At 58.0% G+C, this 9,318-nt stretch overlaps 1 protein-coding gene across 1 annotated transcript in view; it reads left to right on the top strand.

Annotated features, from left to right (window-relative positions):
- Positions 1-8,769, top strand: part of PTK2B (protein tyrosine kinase 2 beta) — a gene marked incomplete at its 3' end in the record, with an annotated part of 12,339 nt that extends 3,570 nt beyond the window's left edge. The window contains exons 6-24 of the mRNA XM_010185054.1: positions 588-642; positions 877-1,017; positions 2,174-2,248; positions 2,350-2,451; positions 2,842-2,959; positions 3,182-3,221; positions 3,318-3,364; positions 3,573-3,626; positions 4,050-4,147; positions 4,232-4,316; positions 4,678-4,778; positions 4,859-4,974; positions 5,139-5,239; positions 5,361-5,450; positions 5,954-6,158; positions 6,802-6,910; positions 7,022-7,087; positions 7,819-7,944; positions 8,623-8,769. Coding sequence (XP_010183356.1) covers positions 588-642; positions 877-1,017; positions 2,174-2,248; positions 2,350-2,451; positions 2,842-2,959; positions 3,182-3,221; positions 3,318-3,364; positions 3,573-3,626; positions 4,050-4,147; positions 4,232-4,316; positions 4,678-4,778; positions 4,859-4,974; positions 5,139-5,239; positions 5,361-5,450; positions 5,954-6,158; positions 6,802-6,910; positions 7,022-7,087; positions 7,819-7,944; positions 8,623-8,769 — 1,876 coding nt within the window. The remainder of the gene's footprint in view (positions 1-587; positions 643-876; positions 1,018-2,173; positions 2,249-2,349; positions 2,452-2,841; positions 2,960-3,181; positions 3,222-3,317; positions 3,365-3,572; positions 3,627-4,049; positions 4,148-4,231; positions 4,317-4,677; positions 4,779-4,858; positions 4,975-5,138; positions 5,240-5,360; positions 5,451-5,953; positions 6,159-6,801; positions 6,911-7,021; positions 7,088-7,818; positions 7,945-8,622) is intronic.
- Between the last annotated feature and the right edge of the window lie 549 nt (positions 8,770-9,318).

Raw genomic sequence — 9,318 nt, forward strand, 5'->3', positions numbered from 1 at the left:
CCCTGCCTCCCCTCATCCTCCTGCATCTCCTCACCCCCCTGCCCCTCCTCATCCCCTGCACCTCCTTATCCCCCTGCACCTCATCATCCCCCTGCACCTCCTCATCCCCCTGCACCTCCTCATCCCCTGCATCTCCTCATCCTCCTGCACCTCCTTATCCTCCCACACCTCCTCATCTCCCCGCACCTCCTCAACCTCCCACGTCTCCTCATCCCCTGCATCTCCTCATCCTCCTCCACCTCCTCATCCCCCTGCACCTCTTCATCTTCCTGCACCTCCTCATCCCCCTGCACCTCCTCATCCCCCTGCACCTCCTCATCCCCTGCACCTCCTCATCCCCTGTATCTCCTCATCCTCCTGCACCTCCTCATCCCTCTGCACCTCCTCATCCTCCCAAACCTCCTCATGCCCCCACAGCTGTGGTCCCTGCTGATGGGGAGAGCACAAGGATGGAGAGATGGGACCCTTTGGAGAAAGAAGCCCCCTCCTTGCCCCTCAGCACCCACTTTTCTCAGCCCTGGTGCTGATCTGCAGGGGTGGGGGTCCCCACAGGGCCATTAACATGAGCGGGGGTCTCTGCTCTGCAGGAAGGAGGTGGGCCTGGACCTCTTCTTCCCCAGCCAGATGCAGGAGAACCTGAAGGTGAGGGGCAGGCACGGGCAGGTAGCTCTGGGTGCAAGGCGCGTGAGTGTGCACAGGTGGATTTGTGTGTACAGGTGTGTCCACCCACACGTGTGAAGGTGTTTGCACATGTGTGTGTCTGTGTGTGTCCATGTGCATGCATGTACCTGTGAGCATCTCACACCCTCAATACCCCACGTCCCTGCTGCGTGGCCAGCATGTGGTCAGCGTGGCTTTTGGCCTCTGTGCCCACAGCCCAAGCAGTTCCGGAAGATGATCCAGCAGACCTTCCAGCAGTATGCGCTGCTGCGGGAGGAGGAGTGCATCCTCAAGTTTCTCCATACCCTCGCCACCTTCGCCAACATCGACCAGGAGAGCTACCGCTGTGAGCTCATCGTGAGTGAAATTAGATGGGATGGGATGGATGGGAATAAGGTGAGATGGGATTGAGATGGGATGGGGTGGGATGGGATTGAGATGGGATGGGGTGAGATGGGATGGGATGGGGTGAGATGGGATGGAGTGAGATGGGATGGGGTGGGATGGGATTGAGATGGGATGGGGTGAGAAGGGGTGAGATGGGATGGGATGGGATGGGACGGGACGGGACGAGATGACATGAGATATGAGATTATGAGATGAGATTATGAGATCCACGACCACCATCCACCACCACCATCCACCACCACCATCCACCATCACCATTCACTATCACCATCCACCATCACCATTCACCATCACCATCACCATCACCATCACACACACACACAGAATCACACAGAATCGCTTGGTTAGCAAAGACCTCCGAGATCATCACATCCACCACCACCACCATCCACCACCACCATCCACCATCACCATCCACCATCACCATTCACTATCACCATCCACCATCACCATTCACCATCACCATCACCATCACCATCACACACACACACAGAATCACACAGAATCGCTTGGTTAGCAAAGACCTCCGAGATCATCACGTCCAACTGTTCCTGTCTACCCCCTAAACCATATCCTTAAGTACCTCATCTACCCGCTCTTTAAACACATCCAGGGATGGTGACTCCACCACCTCCCTGGGCAGCCTGTGCCAGCTTCTGATGACCCTCTCAGGAAAGAACTTCCTCCTTAGCTCTAACCTGAACCTCCCTTGGCACAGCTTGGTGCCGTTTCCCCTTGTTCTATCCCCCATCACCTGGGAGAAGAGACCAGCACCCACCTCTCTCCAACCTCCCTTGAGGCAGTTGGAGGTGGTGCTGAGGTCTCCCCTCAGCCTTCTCTTCTCCAGGCTAAACAAGCCCAGTTCCCTCAGCCGCTCCTCATCAGGCTTGTTCTCCAGAGCCCTCACCATCCTTGTGGCTCTTCACCATCCACCATCACCATCCCCCAGCACCATCCCCTCTCCGAACCATCCCCTCCCTGAGTCCTTTGGGGAAGGTGACTTTTCCCAGGGTGTCTCACACATTGCAGCAGGTTTGGGGGGCAAATGTAGTTCTAGGGGTACATCCTCTCCCCAAATTTGCTTCCTCCTTCTGTTCCTCCCCAGCAAGGGTGGAACATCACAGTGGACCTGGTCATCGGACCCAAGGGCATCCGGCAGATGACGAGCAAGGAGGCCAAGGTATGAGGTGGGAGTGTTGGGTGCTGGTTGGGGTGCTGCAGAGGTGACTGCTCCTAAATTGGGGATTTAAGCCAACGCCGGGGCTCTGCCTCTCCCCCCAGCCCACGTGCTTGGCCGAATTCAAGCACATCAAGTCCATCAAGTGCTCCAGTGTGGAGGAGGGCCGGGCTGTGCTGCAGCTGGGGCTCAACGGCACCCCCCAGGTGAGGAGGCATTTGGGAAGGGGGTGCCTTGAGTGCTGAGGAGGGTGTGGGTGGGATGGGATGGGAGAATCCCCCAGTGCCGTGGGGTGGCATCACATCCCTATGGGTCAGGTAGGATTTGATGGATGTCTCCAAGAGAGCTTCTGGCTCCAGTCATGTCCCCAAAACCAGGGCACGTCCAAGCTGTCCACCCCTCACAAAGGGTCACCCCCTGCCTGAGGGTGATTTTGGGGCCAGGGATGTCCTGGGAAGAGTGATACTGGTGAAACTGGGATGTGCTGCAGAGCAGGGAGGTGGTCACCGAGGTACCCCAAGGTGGAGAGAAGTTGGGGGACACCCCCAATTGGACTCACCTGTGTGTCTCCCTCATGTGCCCGCTGTCTCTCCCAGTCTCTGGCCATCAAGACAGCTTCTCTGGCCGAGGCGGAGAACATGGCCGACCTCATCGATGGCTACTGCCGGCTGCAAGGGGACTTGGAAACCTCCCTCATCATCTTCCCCAGGAGAGGTGAGTGCCTTGGGGGGCACCAACCCCACAGGGACACCCTCCACATCCTCCCTTGGTCCCTTCTTGGCTCCCTCCGTGGCCATGGCATCACCCATGGCTTTGGAGTGAGCGCAGCTCAGACCCACCAAACTCATTGCACATATGGTGGAGGCATTTTGGGGGGGTCCCAACACCCATCAAGCTCTGGTGGGGGGAAATGACCATGTGCTCTCCTCTCTGCAGAGCGGGAGAAGAGGATCAGCCTCCCGCAGATCCCGGCTCTGTGAGTAGATCCTGGTCCTGGGTTGGGGCTGGGACCCCATCCTGAGTCCCCCATCCCAAATCCGCTCCCTGACCCCCACCTGCTCCCACCTCACAGGCACCTGGAGGAGCGGCAGTCCACGTTGTCGGACAGCGTGAGTGTGGGTGAGATGGTTTGCTGCTTCTCCATCCCTTCCCATGAGCCCACAAATGGGAATTTGGGGGCCTGGTGGAGCTGGACACCCCCAACCCTTTACCTGGTTGGGAGTGAGATGCAGCCAAGCATCCCGGGGCAGTCCCAGGCATCCCAAATTCTCCCCATGCCACAAGGAACCCCCCTGAACCCCTACCCACAACCTCCTTCTTGCCCTAGACTCTGATATTTATGCTGAAATCCCTGACGAGTCTTCAAGACCAAGGTCTGGAGGTAGGTGCCACCCCCACTTGGGTGCCTTCTATCTCCCAGCACCCCAACCAAGCCCTGCTCACCCCAATTTCCCATCCCATCTCCTCAAAACTGGGAGCAAGGTCCTGCCTGCGCTGCCCACCTTACCTCCCAGACGGTCTCAAGGAGCTGAGATGACCCCATGTGCAATGGGGCAGGACCTAGGGGTCCTCGCCAAGGGGGTGACCACAGAATCACAGCATCATTAGGTTGGAAAAGACCTTTAAGGTCATGGAGTCCAACCATAGCCTGTCCACCATTAAACGAATGATGATGGAGAAGGGTTGGGATGCAGGGATGGCCAACACCTCCTGATGGGGGCTTTGCCCATGATTTGGGCAGGGGTACAGGCAGCTTCCCCCATGCTGGCGCTGCCACCCCTGCCCTGCTTCCCTGTCTATACAGCCCAGCACTACGGGATCTCCCGGGAGGACATCACGTTGGGCAGGATCCTCGGAGAAGGCTTCTTTGGAGAGGTCTACGAGGGGATCTACACCACCCCGGTGAGCATCCTGCCCTCTCCCTGCCTCCTCCGTGGCTGGGAGGGAGTGGGATGAAGCAGCCCACATCCCTCCTCCTCCTCGCAGAATGGGGAGCAGGTGAACGTGGCGGTGAAGACCTGCAAGAAAGACTGCAGCCCCGAGAACAAGGACAAGTTCCTGAGTGAAGCAGGTACGCCAAGTGGGTCCTGCTGCATTTTGGGGGCACAAGAGACAGATATGGGGGGCCTGGTGGTGTCTGCAATGGTGAGGTGTTAGAGACAGAACCCAGCCCTGGCATCTTGTGGTCCCTACTTGGGGACAAATTGTCCTTATGATATAGGACAGGGGATACCTCCACCAGCCCAGGCTGCTCCAAGCCCCGTCCAACCTGGCCTTGGGCACTGCCAGGGAGGGGGCACCCACCAATTCCTCCTGCCCTGTCCCCGGCTTGATGCCAGAGACCTGCCCCTACACCCCAGGATGGGGGTTTGGGTTCCTGGAAGGGGGGACCCCACCATTGCAAGGTGTCTGATGTGGTGTCCTCCCCCCAGTGCTGATGAAGAAGCTGGACCACCCCCACATTGTGAAGCTCATTGGCATCGCAGAAGAGGAGCCCACCTGGATCATCATGGAGCTCTATCCCTATGGAGAGGTGAGCGAGATCCAACCCCTGGAGCCCATCCTGTCCTCCCTGCCACCCTTCCTGAGCCCCCCTCTCTCGTCCCATTGCAGCTGGGGCAATACCTGGAGCAGAACAAGCTCTGCCTCGCCGTGCCCACGCTCATCCTCTACGCCCTGCAGATCAGCAAAGCCCTGGCCTACCTGGAGGCCATCAACTGTGTGCACAGGTAGGGCAGGAGGGAGAAGGAGCAGGGCAGGATGATAGGAGAAGCAAGGGAAGGCCAGGATGGGCAGGAGAGGACAGAGCATCCTTTGCTGGAGACCCTGCGTGCAACTGGTTGTGTCTCCTTCTCCACCCCTTCTCGCCAGCCAAGGGTCTCTCTCCTTGCAGGGATATTGCAGTCAGGAACATCCTGGTGGCCAACCCGGAGTGCGTGAAGTTGGGCGACTTCGGGCTCTCCAGGTACATCGAGGACGAGGAGTACTATAAAGGTAAGGGGGTCCCCAAAACAGCAGGATGAGGTGGTGGGAAGAGGCTGGAGCAGAGACCATGGTGAGATCTGGTCCATCCCCCTTGCCATGACCATGGCCACCATCTCCTCTCTCCCTCCAGCATCCATCACCCGTCTCCCCATCAAGTGGATGTCGCCCGAGTCCATCAACTTCCGACGCTTCACGACAGCCAGCGATGTCTGGATGTTCGGTGCGTGCTGGGATGGGGACAGAGCAGGGTCCTGGTCATTGTGTCCCCCTCCTATGTCACTGTCTTAATGCATGGAGACAAATCCTGCTCCGGAGATGGGTTACCCTTGAGGAAAGGGCTCCTGGCGCAGAGCTTCTTGCAGTTCAACCATCATTGAGTGCTTTCTTCTCCTCCCATGAATTCAAGATGGTCGGGGGCTTAGTTAAACTCTACCCCCTGCAAATACCCATCTCCCTGCCCATCAGCCCATCCCCATGGCCTCTGGAGCTCATCTGTCCATCCCTAACATCCTCGTGGCCACCAGTAACCAGGAGCTGGACTCCTTGCAGCTCCCAGGGAGAGCAGGAACCCCTTTCCTTTGTGTTTTCCGCCCAAAGACCAGAAAGGCTGGGCAGCCAAGTGACCTGGTGTCACACAGCTGCCACCATGTCCCCAAAAACCCCAGCAAGGGGCTGGTCCCCCACCTCCAGCACCAGTTGAGGTGGCTGACGTTGCTCCCTCAGCCGTCTGCATGTGGGAGATCCTGAGCTATGGCAAGCAGCCCTTCTTCTGGCTGGAGAACAAGGACGTGATCGGGGTGCTGGAGCGGGGCGACCGCCTGCCCAAGCCCGAGCTCTGCCCACCCGTCCTCTACACCCTCATGACGCGCTGCTGGGACTATGACCCCAGTGAGAGGCCCAAGTTCAAGGACTTGGTTTGCAGCTTGAGGTGAGTGGGGAGACGGGGAACCCATGATGGGCTTGGGGGGCCTGTGATGGTGGGGTGGGCAAGGGGATGAAGGAGCAAAATGAAGCCATGCAGGGTTTTGGGACTGGAGTTTGCTGGCCAAGTCTGAACTCAGAGGACCATCTGAGACCATTTAAGACTGTTTGAGACCATCTGAGACCATGGGGGGTGGTGGTGCCTGGGCTGAAACGGGGATGCTTCGCTTCCCATGGAGGGGTCTTGCAGGGGAGTCCTGATCCCACATCCTATGGGGCCATCTGTGGTGTATCAGCCATGGCGATGCTTTGGTGAGGCCCAGGTTGCCCAGAGAAGCTGTGGGTGCCCCCTCCCTGGCAGTGCCCAAGGCCAGGGTGGACGGAGCTTGGAGCAGCCTGGGCTGGTGGAGGTGTCCCTGCCCATGGGGGTTGGACTGGGGGGGCTTTAGGGTTCCTTCCCATTCAAATCAGTCTGGGATTTGATGGTGCGGCCAACCAGGACCATGCTGTGTCCTCCCAGTCCTTTTCCTTTCTTCCCACCCCTCCTTGCTCCCTGGTGTCCTCCATGGCCCATCCATCCCCACACTCTGGGCCATGCAGATGTACCAAAGCCCCCTCCTGGGACTGTCACCCTCCGTCTCTCCTTGCAGTGACATTTACCTGATGGAGAAGGACCTGGCCAAAGAGAAGGAGAGGAACAACCGCCACCGGCCTCCCAGAATCATGGAGCCACCGTCCTTCCAGGACCCACCTCCGAAGGTGAGAAGAGGGCAGGTTCATCTCCCCACCTTGCTCCACTGATGAGTGCTGCAGAATTGGGACCTCCCTGAGTTTGTCCCCACCCCACTGTGCTTTTCTCTCTCCCCACAGCCCAGCAGACCCAGGTACAAGCCACCACCCCAGAGTAACCTCCTGGCTCCCAAGCTGCAGTTCCAGGTAAGGATGCACACCCAGAGCATCCCATGGGGACCTGAGCAATGGGGTCAATGCCAAAAAGCCCTGTCTGGAGCTCGACCCCCTGGGGGCTCATGGCTTTCAGGGTGCCCCATGCCACCACCCAGTGTCTTCCCAACACCTTGCCATCAGGACACGGCACTGCTTGGGGAAGGAGGGGAGGTTCACTGCTCTCTGGGCTGATTTTTGGCTGCCTTATGAGAAAGAGCACAGGTCAATTCCTCTGCAGGGACCTGCGCTGGTCCCTGCAACATCAAGTCCAACCTCAATCCAACCCCACCATGGCCACTAAACCACGTCCCCAAGTGCCACATTGAACCCCTGCAGGGATGGGGACTCCACCACTGCCCTGGGCAGCCCCTGCCAGGCCCTGAGAACCCTTTGGGGAGGAAATTTCCCCTCAGATCCAACCTCACCCTCCCCTGGCACAACTTCAGGCCATTTCCTCTCATCCCATTGCTTGTTCCTGGGGAGCACAGCCCGACCTCCCCTCGCTACCCCCTCCTTTCAGGAGCTGCAGAGGGGATAAGGTCTCTAAGTTGTAGAAAGCAATAGGTGTGAGGGCAGAGGATGCTCCTGCTGTGAAAGCTGCCCTCACTTGCGTTGTCTGCTCCGTCTGTCCGTCCGTCTGTCTGCACTAACCCCCCATGGCCTTGTTTTTGTGCCCGTGCCGCCCCGCTGCCCGCTCCCCTCCCTTGCCCACCCACCCGCAGGTACCCGAGGGTCTGTGTGCCAGCTCGCCCACGCTCACCAGCCCCATCGAGTACCAGTCTCCGGCCAACTCCCTGCACACCCCACCGCTCAACCGCCACAACGTCTTCAAGCGTCACAGCATGAGGGTAAGAGGGATTCCCACATCCCCACGGCATCCAGACGACATCCCAGGCCCTGAAATGCTTGGGGATGCTTATCCCAGGGATGCTTATCCCAGGGATGCTGGGGACCTCACGGAAAGTACCATGCTCTGCTCTGTGCTGCTGCCTCCGCTGCTTTCAGCTCAATGTTGCTCCCTACCCAATTGTGGAAAGGCCAAATCATGTCCAGGGTGCAGGAGGGATGGAGCCCATGAAGGGTTGGGGGTGTCTCCAGCCCCCCACTTATGCATGGTTGCACGTACATCCCAGTGAAGGCACGTTGGTGAATGGGGAACTGTCACGGTGTCCCCAAAATTGAGTAGGGGATGGGTGGCTACTGCTCCTCGGGGCTTTGGGTTGGCTCCTCACTCTTGATGCTGCCACCTGAAATGCCAGCGGTGGTTTGCAGCCTGAGCTTGGTCACTTTAGCCCCGAAATCAGAGCCGGGTGTTGGGGTGCATCCTGAAATGAGCTGCTCCCTGTGCATGATGCCCATAGAAAAAGCTGGGATGCGGTGATGGAGAATTTAGAAACCCAAATGCTCCCCAAATCCAGAGCTGTTGGGATCTGGTGCATGGTTTGCATGCATGGAGAGGGGCTATGGATCCCATGCCCAAATCAGGGGGGACTCCATCTCCTGATCCCCCCATCTCTGCACCCCAGGAGGAAGATTTCCTCCGTCCCAGCAGCAAGGAGGAGGCGCAGAAGCTGTGGGAGATGGAGAGGCTGAAGATGCAGCAGGTCCTGGACAAGCAGCAGAAGCAGATGGTGGAGGACTACCAGTGGCTGCGGCAGGAGGAGAAGTCCCTGGTGAGTCCCCGAGTTGTCCCTAGCTTTCACACCCTTATGAAGGTGATGGAAGAGCCACAGCAGCCGCTGAGCTTGGTTTTCACAGCTGGAAAAGCCAATTTTCCTAGGAGAAATGGCTCCTCCAGCAGCCAAACCTCTCGCACCCCTTTATTTCCAGCGCCTGGAAAAACCTCCTGGCATTGCTTCGTTTCAAAAATGAATATTTTTAAAACTCAGGCAAATTTTAAGTACCTGCAATTGCGTCTTAATGAGCTTTTCTAACGCTTTTGAAATAGGGGCTGGAGGTAGCTAATGGGTGACTAATGCATCGCTTGGAAGGAGACCTGAAATCTTTTATTTGATTGACTCAGGCAGCCGATAAAGCAAAACTCTCGCCGCCCCGGCCAGCCGATAAAGCAAAACGCTCGCCCCCGGAGCCGAGCGGCTGCAAAGAGCAGCTTGAATTAAGCTTCATTTTATTTTGGAGCAGGAATTTGAGGGTTCTGGTACCCCAGGAGCAGATGGGGAGCAGATAGGGGATATGGGATGGGATGGGATGGGATGGGATGG

Source organism: Mesitornis unicolor, unplaced genomic scaffold (assembly GCF_000695765.1).
Source record: "Mesitornis unicolor isolate BGI_N332 unplaced genomic scaffold, ASM69576v1 scaffold8255, whole genome shotgun sequence".
In the NCBI taxonomy this organism is placed as follows: domain Eukaryota; kingdom Metazoa; phylum Chordata; class Aves; order Mesitornithiformes; family Mesitornithidae; genus Mesitornis; species Mesitornis unicolor.